A 26,681-nucleotide genomic window follows, 5' to 3' on the forward strand; every position below is an offset into this window, starting at 1 on the left:
ACTTTGACTTTACATTGACTTCTGTCTCAGCTAAACATGTCGTCACATTTGACCTCAGGAAACAAGTACTCAAATTTCGTTCAAAAAAAATGAATAGAAAAATGGGTCAAATTATAATGACTTCATACTGTATACTGAATCTGTTACAGTTGTGATTAGGTTTTACGTCTAATTTCTGACTTTCAATGTCTGTTTCGGGTAATTAGTGTCTAAGTGAGACCATTATAAGACCACTGCAGCCTAGACAAAGAAGTCTGGTGTTGTATTATCCCTTAATAAGTAAATAAAGACCACTATACCACTTCACAGTATGAGAAAAACGGCTACCCTAAAACATTACACAATGTTCACAAACAAAAAATTCATATTAACATGGCATATTGGACACTATTTTTATGGACTTTTCTTAATGGTCAGAAATCTGAACTTACTGTTGTAAGAAAAAAAAATCAATCTCATTTGAGAAATGAGCAGAAGCGTTTGAGATGAACTTTCTTTTTGGACTCTAAAGAAAGAAAGAAAAAGTCAAACAGTTTGGGAATGACATTAAGGTAAAGGTGAATGATGACAAATGTTTCATTTTCAAGTAAACTGCCTTTGATACTGTCATGTTTAGTATCATTACATGAATTTCACGATCCTCTGTAGTCCCAAAATCCCATGAGGTAGAAACATTTAGCCTGTCAACACAACACTCATCAGTCATTCATGCTTCCAGATCACAGCTGTTGTGCACCTTACACCCTGAGGGTGGCGAATGTGTTTCTGTTTTATTATAACTCAAAACAACTTTTTCCCATCGCTGTGGAAAGCAGTTTTTTGTACCGTCTATATCTAACATGTGCACTAGTTTTGGGGAAATAGGGAAACTAGGGAAAGTGACAAACCACATTATGCAAACAGGACACAGGCAGGGCCTCCAGGTGCATCCTACAAGAAATGGCTAAATGACATTGTGCTTAAGTCTTGCAGACAAGAACGTGCAAGTACACACACAAAGGCATTTGCTTCTTAAATTCTATGGATCTCATTTCAAGTCCATTTTCTAAGTGACAATACGTAAGTTTTCCTTACGGGTCCTATAAACATGCTCTCTCCACAGCCCAGTGGGAGAACTGAGAAGTGAATAAGAGTGAATACAATAAGAGGCCACATCAAAGGTCTGTATGAATGACAGAGATTGTGGACTGAACCCAATGTGAGGAAGGTTTTTGTATTAACGCAGGTTTGAGTGTGTATGTGTGTTTGCATCTGTCATTTCTGATCACAAAACCCATATTAAGTTTCACATAAAAGAGATTAATAATAAAAAAAATAATACAAAACAAGTTTCCTCAAGTACTGAAGTGTAGTTTCAAGTGCATTTAAGACCTCCTTGTTCGCATTTACGACTTGGAAAAATGATGCAAATGCAACATTATGAATAAATGACGATACAAAATGAAGAATAAGGAATGTGCATCAGGTCTGTTTTTTAATGTTTTTATTCTATTTGATAAAGTGTTATCCTATCGAAATTGTACAATAGCATTAAGGACTTTAACAGATTATCGAAAGACAAAAAATGGTGAGTGGAGAGTCGGTTCTACAAATTAGTTACTAATGAGATTTTTATAATGTGGGCGTTGCTCTCAAATTTGAAGGCAAATGAACCAAAGGCTTCAGATATACCAAGACGGTGCACTTACATTACGCAATATGTTGGAATAAATCCTGTCTTCTACATAAAAGAGCCAATCGGCAACTGGAAAAATCATTGCGCAACTGCAGCTGCCTTTAGAAGCTCTGGTTGCCATAGGCCCTGTACCAAATCACACTCTAAACCTTTGCGGACCTCTGAGTCCACACTTTCCTGATGTAATGCCGTAAGTCTGCTGTGGAGCTCACCTCAGTGCAGGCTCGGCTAAAGTGCACATCGAGGACGCATAGAAGTTGCAAAAAGGGTGGTTGCGAGCATCCTTCTGAAAGCTAAAATGACTAATCGTACACATGTGCATGTAGTGGCCACTGCAAGTCCCAAAGACTGTAAGTACACATTAGTGTCCCATTTGGGACAGGGCCAAAGTAACAGTGAGACATGCATTTAGGACTGCACATGCGCTTTTGCTGGTTTAGCTAGAAAAATTTGATTTTTTCACGCTATTTGAGCATAAAAAATATCAACATTCATGGGACTGTTCATGTTAGGTTTTGTTGCTGATTTTAGGATTTCCCCAAAGGATTTGGTCTTGGATGCCTGAAATATTGTAAATAAGGCCATTATGTGAACAGACTGTCCTTGAAAGGTACTTTAGGTGAATTTGAGTTTGCAGGGGTGGGGTTTAGGCAGACCACGTGGCTAGATGTGACTAGAAGTGTGGCTAGAAGTGCATATGTCACCAGACAGAAGTCTGTTGTCTGCTTATGAGTTTTTAGTTAAAAATGAAAGGTCAAAATACATTTTGAAAACACACAACATAACATGCATTTTTTTTTAAAAATATAGTGTGAATTTTTATTTCATGCCAAAATTAAAGAGAAGCTTTAAAGGGAACCTCGCAGGGGCGTCACTGGGAATTCTGGGCCCCGTGCACTGACTCAGCTAAGGGGCCCCCTAAAAACAAAAAATTATGTTCTAACTAAAAATGTTCGTGTAACCCCTCTCACTCGGGACCTACTCGCACCCGCGACGAGCAGGTCTCAAACCCAGGTCACTGGCATGGGAGGCGGACGCACTAACAAGGTGGCTAAAGGCTGCAATCTCTAGCATCGGTCGCTAGTGCGTCTCTTGAGATCGGGGAGCTTAGTTTACCTGCACTGTTCGCGATCGCAATATCACGCACTGGGGGGGGGGGGTGTTTTGCGATTGCAATCCTACGTTTCTGGGGGAGACGGGGATCGCGATGGGCCCCCCCTCGCCAAGGGCCCCTGTTACTCTGTTCCACTATTACCCCCTGTCCGACGCCCCTGGAACCTATTATTAAGACTTGTATGACCTAATATACCACACTGACTCGAATATAAGACAATATTTTCTTGGAAATACATCTGAAAAAACACGGTCATCTTATATTCAGGGTCTAGAGTCGACTTTGACATGTCAATAATACACCCACAACAATAGGTGGCACCAAATATGAGTAAAACAAGTGTGCCAAGAAATACGTAATGTAATGTGGGTTGTACTGTTAGAACATCGCGAGTGAAAACAAAAGAGAAAGAAAAGCTTACAGCAGCATGAGTCGTGACTGTCATGTTAGCCTGATGGGACCAAACTTCCTCTGTAAGTGATTTTAAAACATATGACAGTACCCAGATTTAAAGACTACAATTGGATTTCACTTCTACTGTTATGGAAATTTAGTAGGCTATGAGATGGATAGCTCAATTGTTATCTAATTCAGATGGGCTACCTGTTATTTTTATGGTTTAATAAAAATTTTATATTTTTAAATGATTGTTGGTACATTTGACCAGCATTTACCATATGAAATTAAAATAAAAATGGGAAAAATATGCAATATTTTTAATTATTAAAGTCAAGATATTAAATGAACGAATTATGTTTTCTAATAAAAGCAATTATATAATATTTTATGAACATAATTAAAAAAAAAATCTTAATAAAATATATATAGAATATAGATTCGGTTATCCAAAGGCCTTTTTCCAAAAGCTACATCGTGAAAAGGGTCCTATATTCGGGTCAATTCGGTAATGTAAATGATGTCTCTTACTGAAATATGTAGCAGAAAACCATGAAAAGCTTACATTATTTTATTTTAGACTATAGGGGGCGCCACATTTCATTGACATGAAATGGCTGCACTACCTGTTGCTATTTCTACCGCAACACAACTCTGAAAATAATATACTGATACAGTGCCACATTGTGCGGCTTTTGGTTGTAAATTTGTAGCAAGAATTTCACTAGATATCTGGGGGCGTTTAGACTTGTAGGGAAAACTGATAGTACGACATATGGTTTACACCTACATCCATTGCATTGCCACATGTATGCTCTTTCAGCTGTGGTCATGGTATCAGTATTTTATTTTCAGAGTTGTGTATTCATTCATTTATTAATTGTGTTGTGGTAAAAATGAGGACAGGTAGCGCAATAGCTCACAGAGCGCAACCATTTCACGTCATAATGGCGCCCCCACCAACCCCATGTGGATTTTTTTAAATAACGTGAATCTTTCATTTGTTTTCTACTAAATTTTTCGGTAAGAGACATCATATACGTTATATTAAGTCATAATACCCAGGGTTTGCTTTAAACACGATTTGAATATTAAATTAAAAAAAGTTTCTTATTTACCTTCACTGTGAATGCAGACGTGATCTGAGAAAAAATAAGTCAAGATATCAAATGAACGACTTTAGTTTTCTAATAAAAGCAACCAAAAAGAGCTGAGAGAAGGTCGCGTTATTCGAACTGGCCATGTCGTTCTAACTTCAATGTGCAGTCTCATTGTTACTAGAGGTTTGATTGAAGTCTGAGTCATTTCTATGCACCAGCGCAAAACCAAAGTGACGGCGCGGCATTCCTTCGAGAGGCCCCGCGGGCACGAAGCGCGCGCTCCGCCGTACAGTCTACCAACACCAATTACCACGTTACCCTCGCTCAGATGCACGCTCGACTCAACTCACATTCACCCCACTACGGAATTCACCTGCACTCTGCACCCCTTATTTATTACACGCAGTCGCGTTTCTATTGTTTTAAAGGGACAGCTCACCCGAAAATTACAGTTCAGTCAAATACTCAATATTAAACCAAATATGATTATCTTTTTACAGTGGAACACAAAATAAGCGGATAGGCAGAATGACAGCCTCATTCGATATTCACTTTCCATATTAGGGGGGAAAAAAAGTGAAAGTGAAGGATGACCGAGGCTGAGTAATCTCATTTTGTATTCCACAGGAGATGAGTATACAATGGTTTAATTAACTATAAATACATTGCAGTAGGCCTAGGTGAAATGACAGAAATGAGAGTCAAATGTTTCCATTACTAATTATGTTATGCAAAAGTGAGAAGCGCGTTATAACAATTCTATGACGTCAACGAAATAAACCGGTTTTAATATAACAGAAATTATTTGACAGCATTTACTTCATGGCCTTTAGGCATATTCAAAAAGTTAACTTATTTTTGGAAAAACCTAAATCCAAATTAAAAATATAGTTTTTAGTTACTTTAACCGATTATTATTATTTTTTAAATATGTAAGGAAAGCCCTCACGCTGCATCTTCACCAAACATCTGGATTTTCATGGGAACGTGTAAATCTTGCAATAATCGATTTTCTAAGTCGAGCAGTGTGCACAAAACACTACGGACTCAGACCGGTAATGCAGGAAAATGAGGAATAAACTTCACAAACTTCCCCACGCTTACATAATCACCTATAAGACAAGCTCTCAGCCCGCTTCAGCCATGCACGCTCGATAAAGCACACACTATTCCATGCTTTAACAGCACGAAATTAAATACATTGTAATTACATGTCGAATTCACAGGTTAAAGTAACTAAAATGTAACAAAGTTTGAACAAGTAGTTTATATGATCAGACATGTGCGGTCATGCTGCACTTGAGCTCTTCCCGAGAACGCGCACTAATGCTCCATGCAGAAGAGGTATGAAACTTACCTGTGTCTGGAGAAGTAGTATTGTTACAAAAACGCAAAGACTGAAGGTGTTGTTAGAGTAGTCCACTGCCAAGGTGCCGAGGAGTCACACTAATCTTTGCTGGTACACACGCCTTTAAACCCTTGGGGCGAATATGTAAATGGAGTCTCGTTCACAAGGACCGCTGGGTCTTTCGCCTCTACACTCAGACGTCACTTTTCCCGGGTTTTTTTTCCTCCTACTGTTTAATCCCTTTAAGGGATGAGATGCAAACTGTACAAACTGTACAAATAGCAACGTTTGAAGAAAAACATTTAATTGTTTTATATGACTTCTTAAATGTTCAGAAATAGCATTCAATTATTTTATCAAATTTATTTTTTTATGTTTCTGCCTATTTAAGGGTTAATATCATAGAAGTTTATCGGCACAGATTTGATGTAGCCTGAATAAAAATAAATGAATCATCTACTTTTTTGCAAATAAAATATTACCTACGTATCTTGTCTTCTGTGATTGTTTAATTAATGCATACGAACATTTAGATTATCACTGCACAACAAAATTTCATGATCACATGTGCTCAGAGCGCTCAAGTATGAAAATGACGAAAGTGCTGATCCTTAAATCGTTGGATGAAGAAATAGCGGAAGTGTGGAAGCAGATATGACAGTTCAGTCAGTGTATCAACAGCGGAGCTGCTGAGAAACAATGTTGCAGTTGCATTTTACAAACGATACATTACCCGACAATGTCAGCACTGATTTTCAGAATCTGAATAAATTCAGTGAACAGGTAGGAATCGAGTATGCTGGGAAGAGAAAGTGTGAACTTTGATAGCAATGAAGCCGTGTATTTGTGGTCATCAGATTTTGTGTATAGTTTGATTAGATAGTAAATTGTTAGTAAATCGGTCTATCGGTCATCTCGCCTTCAGAAACAAGTCGCCTAAAGTGTCGCTAATTGTTTTTAACATGTAGTCACGTGAGATTACCATAACACTTAGCATTAGCACGACGAACCTGGGCTTGTGAGTAATGTAGAGGATTTCAGGCGTAAAAACGCAACAATATAGAACATTAGTTTACTGTATCTTGCAGTTTTATCCTTTATATAAAACTGTCTTATTTCAGCCTTCCACCTCCAGCAGGAAATTGATTTAAAAAAAAGGTACTTTTATTGGTTTTCAGTGAACGGTTAAGGAAACAGCTTGACTTTTTATAAATCAAGTGGACCTAATAAAGTCACATATGAAATGTTTATACTTGTATATGATTGTGTGTGTGTGTGTGTGTGTGTGTGTGTGTGTGTGTGTGTGTGTGTGTGTGAGAGAGAGAGAGAGAGAGAGAGAGAGAGAGAGAGAGAGAGAGAGAGAGAGAGAGAGAGAGACCGTGACCACACACACACACACACACACACACACACACACACACAGTTTTAATGCAACATACAGCAACACACACTACCAGTCAAAAGATTGTGGACAGTAAGATTTATGTTTTTAAAGAAGTCTCTTCTGTTCACCAAGCCTGTGTTTATTTGTTTCAAAGCATAGCTAAAACAGTACAATTTTGAAATATTTTACTGTTTAAAATAACTGTTTTCTATTTGAATATATTTTAAAATGGAATTTATTTATGCAGTTTCAAAGTTGAATTTTTAGCATCATTACTCCAGTCACATGATCCTTTAGAAATCATTTTAATATTCTGATTTGAACAAAAAAACATTTAATGAATAGAAAGTTCAGAAAAGCAGCATTTATCTGAAATAAAAAAAATGTAAAATTATAAAATTATTCTTTATCATCACTTTTGATCAATTTAAAGCATCCTTGCTAAATGAAATGATTAATTCCTATACTTTATTTTAAGAATAAATGAATAAAATTAAAATAAATATTCTGACTCCAAAGTTTTGAATGGTATAGTGTATAATGTTACAAAAGTATTTCATTTCAGATACATGCTGTTCTTCTGAACTTTCTATTCATCAAAGTATCCTGAAAAAAAAATTCAACTGTTTTAAATATTGATAATAATAATACATGTTTCTTGAACAGCAAATTTAGCTTTGAGCACAGGAATAAATTACATTTTAAAATATAACATGAATAAAATGGCTAATTTAAATAGTAAAAATATTGTAAATTTTATAGTTTTTGCTGGACTTCGGATCAAATAAAACAGGCTTGGTGAGCAAAGGAGACTTCTTTAAAGTGTAGTGTGTTTAGTGTATGTGTGTATTTATTTACTTATTTATTTTTGCAAAGCTAATATTTTAAGTAGGTTAAAAAAACTCAGGAAGTACAGGCAACAAGATTCTAGAATCCTTGGAAACTCATTTAGTCCTGTTTAAAAGCATCCCAAGATACACCTCATAAGTTGGTCGGTGGAAATTTGTACAACCTAAAATATACAAGATAGTTTTAATTTATTTAATGTTTATGTGACTACACATGATTTTTCCTCACTTCCATTATCTTATTTTATCATTTTAATAACTGTTACTATAAAATAGTGATACTGAGTAGTTGTGTCCAAACTTTGGATTGGTTTTGTGCAAATATCTGCATGTTTTATCGCTACTTAAAAGCGGGACTGTATTGATAGACTCTTTTTTTTATGATTTTCACCTAGATGCACGAATGCAGCCTTCACTCAATGCCAATCTCTTAACTTTATTTTCTTCCTCCCATTGCAGCAGTTTGTGAGTCTGACAGAGATCTTATACCAGTTTCTTCTAGAACCCAAAGAGGTGAGTGAATGCTCCCAGATTACATCCCTGGAAAGCCATTTTCTGTGTTAAATCTTTGCCAGGACATGCACAAAAGGATACAATATGTACCTTGAGTGCAATACAAGTCACTCTGGATAAAATTGTCAGCCAAATGCATGAACAACAACCACAAAAAAGAATGGTTCACCCAAAAATTAAAATGTACTGAAAATCTACCTACCCTCATGCGATTCAAGATGTATATGAGTTTGTTTCTTCACCAGAATCATCAGATTAGGAGAAATTTAGCATTACACCACTTGTTCACCAATGGATCCTTTGCGGTGAACAGCTGATAAAAGCATCACAGTAATCTACAAGACTCCAATCTATCAGTTAATGTCTTGTGAAGTAAAAAGATGTGTGTTTGTAAGAAACAAACCAATTATTTAGACATTTTTAACTTTAAACCATTGCTTCTGGCTCCCATATGAATCCTATATACATAATGTTGCTTTCTCCAGGTAACTGATGTAAAAAGAGTCATTATGTCAATCTTTATTACATTTACTATTATAATACTATTTGTAGTTACACATAAATAAAAGTTACATATTGCGCTTCTTCCTCATCAGTCAGAGCGGTTCTTGCGTCAGCTGACAGAGTTTGCTGGAGAGAATGGGATGAGTGCGGGACCGCTGAGGGCTCTGATGAAGAGTGTCCTCCTCCTACCTCATGGTAAAACCTTCAGAACATTCATCTTGAACAAATCAAGCACCTTTACCTGAAATTTCGCCCATGAATAATGCAGTCCCCTTCCCTTAGTGATAACATCAAATGTAGACGTTTAGCCTGACCCCAGCACTGATCTAAACACGCTATGATCCTAATCTCATTGAGTGATTGTTCAGTTTATTTTACACCAAATTGCTGCATTATGCGCCTAGAGGATCCTTACGTATGCAAATAGCTCTCGTTGCAAATTGCCCTGGGGAATCTGGACCTAATGTCACATGTAGACTGGCCGACCCTACCAATCAGTATGCATTGGTATGCTGCTACATTTGCATGCAATGCATCCTGCTGCCTGTGCTTTTAGACATTAGAATGAAGAGGAACGTATCAAATTACTAATCATACTGATGGAACACAATTACAGCGGAAAAAAAGTGATGGTGTATAATAATATGTACTAGTGGATTCAGACAGAGATGTAATAAAGTATAGGCTGCATTTCAAAACCTAGTGAGCTGCCTATGTAGTGCACTCTCGATGATGTAAAGACTGTTTCAAAAGGCAGGTAGCTTAAATCTAAAATCTAATTTTACTGTACTTTAAAACATACTGCTATACAAATAGATTCAGGAGGCTGTGGTTGATATTGTGATATTATGTGCGGTTAAAATGCTGTTACTTTTTTATGAACTCACAAATGCAACCAAACTCTTTTCAGAACACTATATCCCAATTGGGACATCCACAACAAAAAATACACATTCGTTTTTAAAACTATATAGAAAATAATTCAAAAGTCGCATATGAGATCATCAGTCATCTGATGACATCTCAGACTTGTGCAATGACAAGAATACAGATTTTTTTAGACTATCAGTGCTCTTTAAAATGTCCAAAACTAATATCTCCATTAGGGCACAACAAAATTAGGTTGCATTAATACTGAAGGTAGTTATTAAGTGGAGCACAATGTTAATTTCCTTAGTAGAGTGTATAAGCGTAATCAAAGTTTCTATTTCTTTTTCAATCTATTCCCCTTCCACTACCTACTGCGTTCCTCCCCACTCTTACTAAAGCCTTTACTAGGTTCATATCAGGGTCGGAAATTAACAAAGGCTTGTGGCAAAAATGCCACTAAAATGAACAGAACTGCCTCGTAAATTCAAGACAACAGGGCAAAATATGCCCCTGCACAATTAAACAACATATTACGGCTTAAAGGAGTAGTTCACTTTCAGAACAAAAATTTACAGATAATGTTCTCACCCCTGTCATCCAAGATGTTCATGTCTTTCTTTCTTCAGTCATAAGGAAATTATGATTTTTGAGGAAAACATTTCAGGATTTCTCTCCATATAATGGACTTCTATGGTGCCTCTGAGTTTGAACTTCCAAATTACAGCTTTAAAGGACTCTAAACATCACAGCTGAGGAAAGAAGGGTCTTATCTAGCGAAACGATTGGTTATTTTCTAAAAAAAATTACAATTTATATACTTTTAACCCCAAATGCCCCAAATCATCTTGTCTAGCTCTGTGTGTACTCTGTGTAGAGATTAAAAAGTATATAAATTGTAAATGTTTTTAGAAAATAACTGATCGTTTCGCTAGATAAGACCCTTCGTCCTCGGCTGGGATCATTTAGAACCTTTTGAAGCTGCATTTAAACTGCATTTTGGAAATTCAAACTCGTGGGCACCATAGAAGTCCATTATATGGAGAGTAATCTTGAAAGGACTGAACAAAGAAAGACGTGAACATCTTGGATGACAAGGGGGTGAGTACATTATCTGTAAATTTTTGTTCTGAAAGTGAACTCCTTTAAAAAGAAATTGCATCAGATTGCCTTTGCGCACTGTTTTGTGCAGTGTTGAGCCTTTGTAACCAATCAAACATGTTTCTGTTGAACTTAAGAATGCTTTGGCCAATCAGAGGCGCTTAGATTAGTCAGCGCTGAAAACACCGGAGCTGTGTTGAATGTGCACACTTGCAAATTACCTCATCAAAAACAATACAGTGCAAGATTAATTTCGTAGCTTTAGTGTTTATAATGGAGTTTTTGCATAACTTGGCTTAAGTTGGCTAATGTCATGAGCCGACATGTTTCTATGAAGCCAGAATGTGACGTCGCCAAAACGAAACAAAAAACGTTTTATATTGTTTTCTATATTGATATTAATAATCATTATTACAATATAAAGAGCAAAAATATGCTATAATATATTTTTTTCATAATATTGAAGCCCTATGAGCTATTGTTATTGACAACAGTTTAAAATATTGATAAAGTAATTGGGTACATTTAAGTATTTGACATTAAAGACAATATATGTGACCCTGGACCACAAAACCAGTCTTAAGTCGCTGGGGTATATTTGTAGCAATAGCCAAAAATACATTGCATGGGTCAAAATTTTTGATTTTTCTTTTATGCCAAAAATCATTAGGAAATTAAGTAAAGATCATGTTCCATGAAGATTTTTTGTAAAATTCCTACTGTAAATATATCAAAATGTAATTTTTGATTTGTAAAATGCATTGTTAAGAACCTAATTTGGACAACTTTAAAGGTGATTTTCTCAGTATTTTGATTTTTTTGCACCCTCAGATTCCTGATTTTCAAATAGATGTATCTCGGTCAAATATTGTTCTATCCTAACAAACTATGCATCAATAGAAAGCTTATTTATTGAGCTTTCATATGATGTATAAATCTCAGTTTTGTAAAATTTTACCTTATGACTGGTTTTGTGGTCCATGGTCACATATGGTTTTTTTTTATAATAATAAGGTGATTTAAAAAATTGCTCTCACAAATGTAAAAAATGCCCATGGAAATCAATTCCAGGGGCAAATATTGCCCCTTCATCGAAAAGTTCATTTCTGACCTTGGTTCATATGGAATAATAAGCCGTTTATCCCTTCTTTATTAAATATAAAATTGTACAACTGGGCGGCACAGCTTGGAAAAGCTATGTTTTACTTATCTACTTATCTACTTACTTATTGGCTCGATATTGAGAAAGATAAATTATTACTCCTTTTACAGTCATATATATATATATATATATATATATATAGTTTGATACACCCTATCAGTTATTAATAATACAATATCAGTTTGGCATGAGGCCCATTCCTTTTTGGAGGAGACAATATCTGTTTCTCCTTTTTTACAATATAGGGCAACTTTATACTTATTTGGAATTTAAAAAATGGCTGCTGAAGGAAATATGTAAATCTGAAATATTTTTACACTTTAAAATAACTGTTTTCTATTTGAATATATTTTAAAATGTTATTTATTCCTGTGATTTCAAAGCTGAATTTTAGCAGCATTACTCCAGTCACATGATCCTTCAGAAATCATTCTAATATTCTGATTTGCTGCTAAAAAAAAACTTTTATTATTATTATGTTGAAAACAGCTGAGTAGATTTGTTTCAGGTTTCTTTGATGAATAGAACCGCATTTATCTGAAATAGAAATCTTTTGTAGCATTATAAATGTCTTTTATTATTATTTTTGATTAATTTAAAGCATCCTTGCTATAAAATATTAATTTCTATAATTTCTTTCCCAAAATAAAAATTATATTGACTCCAAACTTTTGAATGGTATAGTGTACAATGTTACAAAATCTTTTTATTTCAGATAAATGCTGATTTCTATTCATCAAATAATCCTAATAAAAAAGTTCTCAACTGTTTTAAATATTGATAATGATAATAATAAAAATGTTACTTGAACAGCATATTAGAATGAATTCTGAAGGATCATGTGACACTGAAGACTGACGTAATGATGCAGAAAATTTAGCTTTGATCACAGGAATAAATCTGTTATTTTTAAATAGTACAAATATTTCACAATATTAATGCTTTTGCTGTATTTTGGATCAAATAAATGCAGGCTTGATGAGCTGAAGAGACTTACTGTCCAGACAATTTTGACTGGTGGTGTATATTCCAAAATAAAAACAAAATCAGAACCTCAACTCTCTACTTTAGAACAAATTACTCTACATCGCATGAATGATAGAGGAATGCTTTCCTTGTTTTACAAGACATTACTGGCTGGATCAAAGGAGAGCTTCCAGGCATACCTCTCAGCATAGAAAAGAGATCTCCAGGTGGAGATCACTGTGAAGCAGTGGGAGCACGCCTTCCTTTTAGCTCAAACTCAATCTGTCAATACTAGATGTAGAATACGACAATACAAATGGATGTTTTGGACATATATTACCCTGGTTAAACTGAATAGGATTAATCTGAACATCCCGGACAATTGTATGAAATGCTATGACGAAACTGGGACATTGTTTCATTGTATGTTGCAGGTGTTCTGGAAGGAGGTTCTTAATGTTTTTTTTTTTTTTTTTTTTTAAAGATAAATAATTTTTAAAGATAAGGTCCCCCTTTACACAGTAAGTTGTGATGATTGTAATTTGAAATTAGACGTGAAAATATTTTTTTTTTACTTGTGAAAGTATTCATACCCCTCAATTTTTCACTGTTTTGTTATGTTGCAGCCTTATGTTAAATTGCTTTAAATTACCTTTTTCCCAGATCAGTCTACACTTCGTACACCATAATCACAAAGCACAAAACAGATTTGAGACAACTTTGCAAATGTATTAAAAATTAAACAATGAAATAAGTACATTGTATTATTATTATTCTTCCCCTGACTGACTACTTAATTAAAGCACCTTTAAAGCCTCAAGAATTTTTGGGTATGATGACAAGTTTTGCACGTCTGCATTTGGCAGTTATCTTGTAAATTCCAAGTGTGTTTTCATGTTTGCTCAATGAGGAGAGGATTGAATCTGGCCACACTGCCATAAAGACCAGATTGGTGGAGTGTTGCATTGATGTTTGTCCTTCTGTAGGTTTCTCCCATCTGCACATATGATCATGGAGCTCAACTAGAGTGACCATCAGGTTCTTGGTCACCAGTCTAACCAAAGCCCTTCTCCTTTAATTGCTCAGTTTGACCAGGAGGCCAAGCTCTAGAAAGAGCCCTGGTTGTTTCACACTTCTTCCATTAAGGGTAATGGAGGCTACATGCTTCTGTGAACCTTCAATGCAGCAGAGCTTTTTCTAAACTCTTCCCCAGATGTATGACATGTATGGCAATCCTTGTCTCTAAGCTCAACAGGCATTTTTCTTCACCTCAGGGCGTGGTTTTTGCTCTGATATGCATTTTCAGCTGTTAGACCTTTTATTGAGAGTTGTTTGCCTTTCCAAATCAAACCCATTCAAATGATTTTGAAACAGTTTAATTCCACTCGAAGTGTAGTAATATCGAAAAGCGATATGAATACTCCTGAGCTAAATTCCAACTGTCCTCCATATGGGTATGAATACTTATGCAATGGAATCATTTCAATTAATTTTTTTCCTTAAAAATTCCAAACCTGTCTTGTGCATTGTCATTATGGTGTATGGAGTGCAGATTAATGTGGGGAAAAAAGTAATTTAAAGCAGTTTAACATGAGGCTGCAACATAACAGAACATGAAACAATTAGGCACTGTAATTCAACCTGTACATATAAACATTTTGTATTTGTTTTATCATTTATTTCTTTATTTGTAGTATTTATATGTACTTTAATTGCTTATTTATTTATTTTTTATTTATTATATGTGACCCTGGACCACAAAACCAGTCATAAGGTTAAATTTTACAAAACTGAGATATATACATCATATGAAAGCTCAATAAATAATCTTTCTATTGATGTATGGTTTGTTAGGATAGGACGATATTTGGCCGAGATACATCTATTTGAAAATCTGAAATCTAAGGGTGCAAAAAATCAAAATACTGAGAAAAACACCTTCAAAGTTGTCCAAATTAAGTTCTTAGCAATGCATATTACTAATCAAAAATTACATTTTGATAGGTTTACAGTAGAAATTTTACAAAAAAATCTTCATGGAACATAATCTTTACTTAATTTCCTAATGATTTTTGACATAAAAGAAAAATCTATCATTTTGACCCATACAATGTATTTTTGGCTATTGCTACAAATATATCCCAGCAACTTAAGACTGGTTTTGTGGTCCAGGGTCACATATATGTTTGGTCTGGAAAATTGTATTCTGTAATGGTATATAGTTGTATGTTCTGTGTTGTTAATATAACAAAATGAATAAAAACGGAGTTGAAAAAAAGCACAGCGATATAATATACATATAGAGCCAATATGAATGTCCTTTTTTCTTCTCAGGTGCTTTAAAAAGAAACCTAACAGCTGAACAGGTGAAGGCAGACTTGCTTTCATTAGGTACCATCTTTCTTCACAGCCATCACAAATACCCATTTGATTATATTTGTCAGTATTTAACAGTGTGATCTATTGCTAAATTACAGGATTAAATGAGGACAAGGCCAGTCATTTCTCTGACCAGGTTTGTCTTATTATAGTCATTTTAGTTGTTTCCATGTGTTTGTGGATAGATATGACTGTAAGACTAAGCATGACTGCATCTTTCATTTATTTCAGTGGAAAATCCACTATCCTGTTTTGTCCAGACTGGCTGTGGGACAGACATTAATGGTAAACCAGCTTGTTGACATGGAGTGGAAATTTGGCGGTAAGCAATGAATACATCTATATTTAGCAATGGTTAAATCTATATTGTTTACAGTGCAAATAAGAATATAAATAATGTGATTAAATAATATGTGAGTAATGCAAATGCACATTTCTTTACAGTTACCGTTGGTACAAGTGAGCTGCAAAAGACAGGAAATATTTTTCTACAGGTAAACGTTTTTCATTCATTCAAGAGATTGTTTTTTTTTTTTTTTTTAACCCATGTCTTAAAGACGTTTACCCATGTTCAACCAAAGATGAAAATTCTGTCATTATTACTCACCTTAATGTTGTTCCAAACCCCAAACTTTTTGAATGATGTCCTTACTACCTTTCTGGGCCTTGAACGTGGTAGTTGTTTTGCTGTCTATGCAGAATCAGAAAGCTCTCAGATTTCATAAAAAGTGTTCTGAAGATGAACGAGGGTCTTACGGGTTTGGAACAACATGAGGGAGAGTAATTAATGACAGACTTTTTATTTTTGGGTGAACTATCCCTTTAATAAGAACCTAAGCACATGCACTAACCGCAGCAGAATCATGAGAGAGATGCATGATCACAAGCATAACTTAATTATGCCATCACGTCTCCTTTCATTCAAGCTAAAATATAAATATTTTCAGTTTCTAATTACGATTCCATTTAACTGCACTCTGACATGAAGAAAATATATTTTTAGAGCTCCTCTTGCATATTATACCCATGGTGGGGAATATTTGGCTAATGTTGTTTTTCATTTGTAATCACGCAAAAGCAGTCTAATGTTTTCTTTAGTGATCAAACTCTTGATCTATAACATCTGTCTGCTTCAGGAAGTTTTGGAGGCTTATCAATCATTAAGTTTTTTTTTGTGTGAAATATTTTATTCACGTCAGTACTAAATAAAAAATAACATGCATTTTGTATGATCCCTCTTATTTCTTACAGCTAAAACTTGTGATCAGAAAAGGAAACACGACAGAAAATGTGTACATGGGTAAGTTTACTTCAAATCCCTTGTTGTTGAAACATACCGTATATGATTCAGCATTTTCATTACACATTCAATGTATTTTTGTTTGTATTTCTTCATATAGAGCTGACTTTACCTCAGTTCTATAACTTCCTTCATGAGATGGAGCGTGCCAAAGCCACTATGGATTGTTTCAGTTAATTGAGGTCTGAATTGTAATCAGAGTTTGCCTTATTGCCTATTGATCAGTAACAGTTGTAATGAAGTTTCCATACTTACAAAAAGTTTCAAAAAGAAACTTTAATAATTATAATTCACTGATATTATTCAGTTGTGTGATTGTTTGCATTATTGTACATGTGTTTTTGTTTGAGACAAGTCACATTCCACTTTGATGCATTTTATTGATGATCTTCTGTTTATTAAACCTTTGATGTATTTCTTCTGCCATTGTTTTTATTAGTACCTTTTTCACAAATACATTGCTCACTAATAAATTAATATATTTTAAACTATAAGCTAGTACTTAAGACATTTTTAAAGTAAAACCATCTGCTTACTGTATATACAGTTGAAGTCAAAAGTTTACATACACCTTGCAGAATCTCCAAAATGTTAACTATTTTACTAAAATAAAAGGGATCCAACAAAATGCATATTATTTTTTATTTAGTGCTGACCTAAGATATTTCACATAAAAGACATTTACATATAGAGATAATAATAGTTGATTTTAAAAATAACCCTGTTCAAATGTTTACACACACTCGATTCTTAATACTGTGTCGTTACCTGAATGATCCACAGCTGTGTTTCTTTGTTTAAGGATAGTTGTTCATGAGTCCCTTGTTTGTCCTAAACAGTTAAACTGCCTGCTGTTCTTCAGAAAAATCATTCAGGTCCCACACATTAGGTGTTTTTGTTTTGTTTTCATTTTTGTGGATTTGAACCCTTTCAAACAATGACTGCATGATCAGAAGATCATATTTTCATGTTGAGGACAACTGAGGGACTCATGTGCAGCTATTACAAATTTAAAAATCAGGGTAAATTTCTCTTACTTTGTCTTCTGGGTAACATATAAGTGTCTTCTGTGGCTTCTAAAGGGCAATACTAAATGTAAAAAAATATATATATGTTTAGGTAAAATAAGAAAAATGCACATCTTCATTCTGTAGGTCTACAGAAACGTATTCATTTTTCTGTCAGCAGACATTTGAAAAGTGTTTGCCTTTATCAAAGGCTGTCATGCTTTACACAGACGGATCTAATAAATGAATTCTGTGCTGAATATGAATTCCCTATTAGAAGGTATTTGTGTCCTGGAGCCAATTTATATCAAGACTGGCAATATCAAAGAACACACCTAGAGGCTGTGTAGATAAATCATTCAATTGATTTGTCCTTACACATGTCCTTGTTTCCCTCTCTTTGAGCTGTGATGCTTCCGTTCTCTTTATTCAGAGAAATCTGGTTCATTGTCTCATTTTAATACTTAAATTTTTTCAATTATTGACTGACACTCTTCTGTCTGCATGTCAAAACGTGCAGCTCCTTAGGTTCTCCACAACTTGCGGTGAGTGTCAGAACATGGGTGGACCTCGAACGGTTAACACATTTTCATTACAATACATAACTGCATTATTTATGTTTTGACATGTTTTGTGGTGAATTCCTATAATTTTATATGATCTGTTTGCACCCCGGGTGGACCTTCGTTCTTAGTTCTTTCCTCCAAAATTTAGGATTTTCATACAAATCAAATCAGGCAAGTTGATTTGAAAACTCCAACTGTTTGGTTTTAAGATGTAACAGGTCTCTTCAGTCCTAATCACATTGATGGTAGCTTTGCACCAGTGGCTCCTCAGCCAGGTGCAACTTGTGGTTCCTGATGCAACAGGACAGTATAAGTATACTCCTAAAAATGAAGGTTCCAAAAGGGGGTTTTCAAGAAGAACCATTTTGAGTTTTCCAAAGAACAAGCTGCAGTCCGTACACTTTCCTGTTCGCCATCTCTGTTTGAAACCCATCTAATCCAAGTTTACATTCCCTACTAGAAGATGAACAATTCAGTACTTTTCGGACCCCTCCTTTTTAAATCCAATAAGCCAGAAGCATTGTAAGGCTTCACTTTCAACATAAATTTTCACCTCCTCTTCCTCTCCTTCTTAAAAAAAAGCTTCATGATCAGTTTATGAGGTGACTTGATATGAGGCATTTGAACAGGGGGAAGCTTAAAATCATTATTTTTTTAGGAGCAGCTGTCTTACTAGCATTATCAGTATCTACTTACTTAATATAGTGGTCATGAAGCTGTTGTAAAACACTGAAGTTTTCTAACAAAACAATTTCATCCTAACGGTAGCATATTATAGTATTGAAGCATCATGATTTGCCCTCACTAACTAAAAAAACACTTTGGGACAATGATCCAAAGTACTCTTTCACGAGTTCACACATGTAATCAGATATGGTAATGTATGCATATTTGGCATGCTGTCCCAGGGGCTTTGAGTTTGGAATTTGGCCCAAACCCAGAGTACCCCCCCCCCCCCCCATATCCCAGACTGGTATAGGAACCAGCCAAGAGTGAGACTTTGTATTTAAATTGTATAAATTGTATCTCACTGGTCAAAACAGAAGAAAATCACAATTTTACAAAGGCCAGAGGGTCTGAGGCAAAGAAAATAGACAGGGAACATGATAAATGGTAAAAGCAATCCATGTAAAACACATTTAAACCCACTAAACATTTATTCAAAGCCACTGTCCCAACCAGAGTACAGTCACATTTGTGCTGGGCATGTTACTAAAAAAGTGATTAGTTATAGTTACTGCTCACAAATAGTTACAGAGTTAGTTACATCAACTAAAGTTGCTTTCCCTGGTAAATGTTACTTTTTGTTTTTAAATATGTCAAATAACGGATGCCCCCAATATTAAATATGGTAAATGAATAAAACATTGTCCACTAGTCTACACTATTTTAATGTTGCTGTGGGTCAATGTGAGAGACACCTTCCAGGGGCTAAATATTACTTTATTAGGGTCACTTCAAACCCGTGGCAACACTGTTAACCATCTGGGGGTTTGTCTCTGTCATTTTGAAACTGCAAAGTGTCTACTTTTGTGTATAGTCATAATAACTAAAACACAATGTGTTTTTGTAAAATACATAAAATAACCAGGGTGCTCTCTCTGTGTCACGGATGTGTGTTGAATGAGGTGGACAAAAACGAAATATTTGAAAAAAGTCTTTTAATAATATCCACAACAGGTAAATCCACACAAGAATGGCAGGAAAACACAAACCAAAGCAACCTCGACATCAGAACATGAACACTGAACTGAAACCAACTATTTTAGACAGGCTGATGATACAAGGACAGGTGAAGTTGATTAACTAATAATGACTTAATTAGGAGAGGAACATGAAATAACCAAATATGAGCAACAGAGGGAAAAACCAGCACAACAGTCCAAAGGGGTGGGACATAACACCCCCCTCTTGGAAGGTGCGACCTCGCGCCATAGAAAAGGGACGAGGGGACTTAGGATTGGACAAAGGGGCCGATGTGGGATGGAAACAGAAAGTCTGTACTGGAGGGTGCTTTGTCGGAGGACGGATACCCAGGAGGAGGACAATCAACAGATCTCAGGGCGGTTCCGACAGAGGGAGGAGCTATAGAGGAGACAGAAGGGTCCGGGGTGTATCAGATGGAGGGAGGAGCCATGGAGGAGACAGAAGGGTCCAGGGTGGATCAGACGGAGGGAGGAGCCAGGGTGGACACAGAAGGGACCTGGAGCAGGAGGAGCCAGGTGAGACCCAGGCCGCAGCCATGATGGTGGCCCACGGCAGAGCCGACGGAGGGAGGAGCCATGGTGGAGGAAGGGTTGATGACTCCAGGAGCAGATGGAGGTGGAGCCAGAGCCGGAGACTGAGAGCCGATGCGACACAGAGGATTCAGAGGGTCAAGGTGGGGCCCAAGACTCTGGCGACTGAGGTGGAGGTCCGCTTGCTCCGTGAGTCGGGGTGGTGGTTGACTGGGCTCTGGTTCTTGAGTGGGGCTAGTGTCATCATCCATGATGTCCACAATCATTGAAGATTGGCAGGACACCCGCATCCACCTATCTTCTGTAACGGGACGCACAAAGACGAAATGCAATGACAAGTTTTTTAATAATATCCACAACAGGTAAATCCACACAGGAATGGCAGGCACACAAACACCAAAGCAACCTCGAGATCAGAACATGAAGGCTTAATTAGGACAGGAACAGGAAATAACCAAAATTGGCAACAGAGGAACCAACATGAACAGTCCAAAGGGGTATGACACTCTGCTGTCTCGTCTCCTTCAGCTCTCTTCACAGACACGTAAACAAAACATCCTGAATCTCTGCGATTACATGCATCACAGACATGAGAAATATATAGAAAGCTTGAAATGTCTTCTTTTAAAGGAAGTAAGTCACATCGAAAACAAATATTCTCTGATAAACTAATCCATATCAACGCAAGCTCCAGTTTTTCCCTTCTAAACTCATCTCTAATGTAAGCACACCCACGAATGGCTCCGCTTTTTTTAAACATCCACGTGAGACGCAGACATGTACGTAAACACCCACATCACCATCATAACTAAATGTGAACATTCATCAAGTTCATCTCGGCTACTTTTCGTTTCTGGAAGAAGATGCGCTTAGAGGAATAAGCTAGAATTTAACTCAGAAGAAGAACGGAATGCGAATTATAGCAACGTCATATTTTATTGTCAGTAATGGTAATGGCGTTGTAACAGGGAAAACAGTAATTTGTTGGATTACTCGTTACTGAGAAAAGTTATGCTGTTTAATTATAATGCCCTTATTCCCATCACTGCATTAAGCCCTGCTGAAGGCAAGCAATTCAAAGAGGACAGCACAAAACATCTTGACTAGTGAAGTCTAAATAGCTTGAAGCAGGTTTAAGAAATTAAATGTATTGTAACACCAATCGCTACTGCTAAATATTACAAAGACTCAAGTTTTTATCTAGAAAGATGAATTGTGTGTGCTGGTAAAATGTTTACAGAGATCTACTTTATGCAGTCCATATTAATGGTCACATTAGTCAAATGAGACTAATGCATACAATTAGAGATAATTAGCAATGAGAGCATACAAAAAAGCTAAGAAATATAAAAGCACATAGAAAAAAATCATTTAAACCTCTATGGATGTCTTTGCCTCATTTAACACCAATGTAAAACAACGTGTTTCAACTAGCACTTCTGAAGATGGGAGAGCTGGAGGAGAAAGTAGATGTCACTTAACAAAGAAAATAAATGACTTATACTCTTAAACTCTGACTGTTTTTTAAAAGCTGATGGGTGTCAAGGTTACATAGCTTCTTGTGGTATCTAGACAGTTTTGATTGCAAAAATCCTCATAGGCAAAACTATGGCTAAATAAATATACAGATTGCTTGCACAGTTTGGGAAGGTGTTTAGTCAGTACACCAAAAACTGTGAAAGTAAAAGTTGACCTCAGTGTGGCCCTAAACTTTAAAACGTAGCCTGAGGTGCACATCAACAAATCACATGATGTTGTGGCAGTGTTCTTGGGACTGTGTTTTTTGCATTCAAAATTATGAGTTGCTATGACATAAATATGTTCTGGAAGAAAAGGGCAAATCAGTTCAAATCAAGTTGTGTCAGTTCAAATCAAATTACCGCTTTCTGCAAGGGTGTGTTGACATGTATGAAAAACAGTAGCCTACGTACATCGCAATGTAAGAGCAAAATCCTTAATCGAAAAAAAATCTGCCAACTGTCGGCTGTAAGTTATTGCGCAATAGGATAAATAATGAGTTTGAAATGATCAAACACAGACCTCAGAAAACATCTGATGTTTTCTGAATAATACTGATCAAATTAATTTGAAATATTTAAAGGAAAACATCATTTTAATCAGCAATAAAATTATTTCCGCCATGTAAGTTTTATTAGTTGTACATTATGTACTACAATAATTCTCTGAAATAGATTTTAAATATTGTGAAATACTATTAGCTGTTGTTTGACTTAGGAAGTAAAAAGGCTTCGGGCGGCGAACTGTTGCCATGAATCCATCAGCAATAAATATGAGTGAAGACAGGGGTAATTCATGTATGATGTTAAACAGACTCCGTCAGAATAAATCCCAATTCTATAGTTCTTTGCTTTTTACATTTCTACCTCTCAGGCCAGTCAAGCTTGTTCACACCTGCCGTGTACAAAGCACCTGGTGTGAGTGTGTGTGAGAGAGGCATGTGCGTAACTGAAAGTAGAGAAAGGTATAGGGGAAAGTTACTGTTATTCTAGACAGCAAAAAGAGGAAGTTAAATTCCCACGAGAATTTACTAGACACCCTAAAGCAAATCTCCAAACATCTGCTATGTACTTCTGGCAAGTTACAAGAGATAAAAAATAAAAAAAAATCATTGTCCACTGTGTATGTATAAGATGCATGTTCTGTGGAAGTATTTGAGGGCAATTAATTTGTAAATCATTAAAGGTAAACCAAGAGGTTGAAGTTTTGCTGGTTAACATTGTCCAGTTTGACACCTCTAAAAAATGGTGAATGTCATTGATACAGCCTGTAACTATCTTTTGAAGTATTTATTTATTATATGTTTTATGTAAAATGGATAATTTTTCTAGAAAGTTTCCATTTATTCTGAGGAATGTTTTATCATTGAAGTAAATCTTGTGAAAATGATCTTCTGAATCTGTAGCTGCTAATGTCTTTTTGCAACTTTTGGACCGAAGAACAGTCATTGAAAAATGTGGGATTTTTTAAGGATTTTTTTTTTTTTTTTTTTTTTTGCCAGTTGTGTTTTTTCTATTTTCACTAATGACTGAGGCAGAGGAAATTATGAATATTAAAAAACAAGGCAGTGCCTATTTGCACTGAATGTAAATAGCAATTACAGTAGATGCTATTTACACTGAGTAAAAATAGCATATTTTCTTAGCGATATATGCTATTTACACTAAGTGCAAATAGCAATATATTCTAGGTGAAAATAGCAGTATTTTAGCAAAGAAAATTACATAGTGATAGATTCTATTTACACTGTGTAAAAATAGTGTACAAAAGGTATTTTCTAGAGAAAATTTAATCAGAATTGTGACATATAAACTCACAATTGCAAGTTATAAAGTCAGAATTGTAAGATATAAAACTCACAATGCTGATATATTTTCTCAGAATTGCAAGATATAAACTCACTGTTTTGAAAAAATAAAGTCAGAATTGCAAGATAAAAACGTGCAATTTTTCTGTCCAAATGCAATTCTAACTTTTTTTCAGAATGGTGAGATATAACTCGCAATGGCAAGTTAGAATGTCCAATTTAGAGGTGGAAAAGATTCAGAATTGCAAATTTATATCTCACAATCCTGACTTAAAGTCAGAATTGCGAGATATGAACTTGCAATTCTGAGAAAAAAATATAAAATCACAATTGAGAATTTTTTTAAATTTTTGCTTATGTTTCGCAATTCTGAATTTATAACAATTGCGTGTTTCTGTCATGTAATATTGAGAAAAAAGTCAGATTTGAGAGTTTATATCTCACAATTCTGACTTTATAACTCACAATTGCAAGTCTATATCTCAAAATTTGAACAAAAAACACTGTTTTGTGAGATGTAAATGCAAAAGGGTCAGAATTGATAAAAAGTTACAATTACTGGCTTCCATAGATATTTGCACCTCAGGTGTCAAATCTCGTTGACTGTGTTGGTTTTGCCCATTGTCACACCCCTTTGGACTGTTCATGTTGGTTTCTCCCTCTTGTGCTCATATTTGGTTGTTCCTGTCTTTAGCCTGTCTATATTAGTTGATTTCAGTTCAGTGTTTCTATGCCAGATCTCAAGGTTGGTTTGGTGTGTGTTAAGGGTTACACCTAACCCTAACCTAAAAAAAAAACTGTGAGTGTTTACTTTCACCCTAAATACTAATTAGTTTTTTTTTTAAATCTTAGGTTTTGCCCGTTTCTCAATACAAATTTTTTACTCATTTAAAATTAAAATAAAATTCAATATGCTACCTTATTTTTTTTTTATGTTTTAATATGTACAAGTCAGAATAAGCATGTTGTGTGACATAAATATATTTTTATGAATAATGAATTGATGAATATTTAAAATATTATTTTTACATAAATATTGTGTTACACTGATGTAACATTATAATGTTACATTATTTCAACCAAATTCTGACATTTTATTAATCAAAAACATATTTGAAACCTTAAAAGTAGACACTACTCTTACATTTAATGTGCTTTCTATGGACATAAAATCTCTTTGGAAATTTCTTTTGACATAGACATCTTAACATCTTTGACCCATGTATTCATAAAGTAATCTAATAATGTGGTCTAAGAGTGGACATTTCTGTAGAATGACCCATATATAGCATTTATTTTGATTAGATTAAAAAATTGTCTTTATTGTTTTTTTAAATTTAGTTAATACAATTTAATATCACATTACAGCTGAAAAATGTATTGTGAAATGCGTCTTTAAACTGGCTTCAACTAAATTTACTATATTTAAATCCATTCCACAGTTCTTCTCACAAAAATCACCACAGAAAATGCTAAAAAAAAAAAAAACACAAGTCTGTGGATTCCACTAAGGCCATAAATAAGCACAGTGAAAAATGGAGCTGAAACAGTTGCCCAGAAAGGAAGAAGAGGGTTTAACACTTCATCAACCCCATACAGGGGCTCAGTGGGCTGAACACCAGGATACTGATACTCCCACACACACATACACAAACACATACACATTTTCCGCCATGAACCTCTCAAAGGCGCAGTTTCAAACAGGAAACAAGGCCAGTATGGTTCCTACAGTCTTCCTCTTTCATATACAGCCCTGTTCTTCCCGCATCTGCGTTTCTCACAACCATGTGCACACTTTCATTAAGACTGTTCCTTTCACTCTGTCCTGTTCTCATGAACGCGTACACAGACACACTCCTTAGCCTCTCGTCCACTAAAGAATAATTGATGGTTTCTTTTTTAAGTTCCTCTGGGGTGCAGACCACAGACATCACTGTGTCGTGTAGATTGGGCTGCGGTACACAGGGGGATTTCCTGCTGTATTTCACCCCAGGCGCTGCGGCCCTAATCTGGACAGGACAGACGGCCCGCACAGGCCGCTTTGAAGGAAGAAGGGCCTCAACTTGTATGCCTTGAGAAAGTGTGATCTGCATCCTGAATATTAACACGAGCAGGAGGGATATGCAGGTGCACAGTGTTTACTCTTTAAAATCATGTGATTTGATATAAAAGAGCGAAAAAAATCTCATATGTGTATTATTCTAACTCTCACCTATTGTTTGCTCTTGTTACTTAGTTACCACTCACCTCAGTTCCAGCCTCTCTCATCGCCCTGGCAACCGAGCCATCCCATTGCTTCCCCTCCACTAGCGCGCCGGGCCTGTCCCAAGGCTGACCCCTCCCCCTCCATCCCCTATCTCTCCTCTCCTCCCCCTCCCCGCAGCCTCATGCAGTAGTCAGGGGGGTAGGGAACAAAAATACTGCCAATGCCAACACACACACTTTTTCTAGAGCACCTTTCTTTTGTTACCTTCTCTTCTCAGAGAATTATTTCCTCAGAATGAGAATTCATTCAATTAGTGGCAATTTATGCCGGTAGGAACTAAGAAATGATTAAAACCACAAACACTTAGCCATTAGGAGATTTTGCTCTTTCACTGTGGAGATAAACATGGAGCTAACAGTATACTTTGGTGTAGTATAGTGTACATAATATATTGTAAAAATATAATTATAAAAGCATAACCCACACTTTATTAAGAATAGAAGAGAATAGAATAGAATAGAATGTGGAAATGTTTCACTGTGTTCCCATCAATTTCAATACCAGAACATGTATTTAGGTCTATTACAATAATATAATATGATGAACCATACAAGGTAAATTTACACTTACACATTTACACAGGATATATTATTTTATTTTTGTCATTTATGCTGTTGGAAAAT

The 26,681-nt window shown here is 35.6% G+C and overlaps 2 protein-coding genes across 2 annotated transcripts in view; one reads left to right on the forward strand and one right to left on the reverse strand.

Annotated features, from left to right (window-relative positions):
• dnmt3bb.1 (DNA (cytosine-5-)-methyltransferase 3 beta, duplicate b.1) overlaps window positions 1–5,789 on the reverse strand; it is a 52,163-nt gene extending 46,374 nt beyond the window's left edge. The window contains exon 1 of the mRNA XM_073822637.1: window positions 5,643–5,789. The gene's annotated coding sequence lies outside the window, so the exon portion shown is untranslated. The remainder of the gene's footprint in view (window positions 1–5,642) is intronic.
• Window positions 5,790–6,273: 484 nt separating this feature from the next.
• commd7 (COMM domain containing 7) lies at window positions 6,274–17,078 on the forward strand. Its single transcript, XM_073823371.1, has 9 exons — window positions 6,274–6,416; window positions 8,325–8,378; window positions 8,975–9,077; window positions 15,313–15,369; window positions 15,456–15,493; window positions 15,589–15,679; window positions 15,802–15,851; window positions 16,609–16,657; window positions 16,758–17,078. Exons 1-9 carry the CDS (start codon window positions 6,333–6,335, stop codon window positions 16,832–16,834), a joined length of 603 nt encoding a protein of 200 aa, XP_073679472.1. The 5' UTR covers window positions 6,274–6,332; the 3' UTR covers window positions 16,835–17,078.
• The last annotated feature ends 9,603 nt before the right edge of the window (window positions 17,079–26,681 follow it).

Source organism: Garra rufa, chromosome 18 (assembly GCF_049309525.1).
Source record: "Garra rufa chromosome 18, GarRuf1.0, whole genome shotgun sequence".
Lineage (NCBI taxonomy): Eukaryota > Metazoa > Chordata > Actinopteri > Cypriniformes > Cyprinidae > Garra > Garra rufa.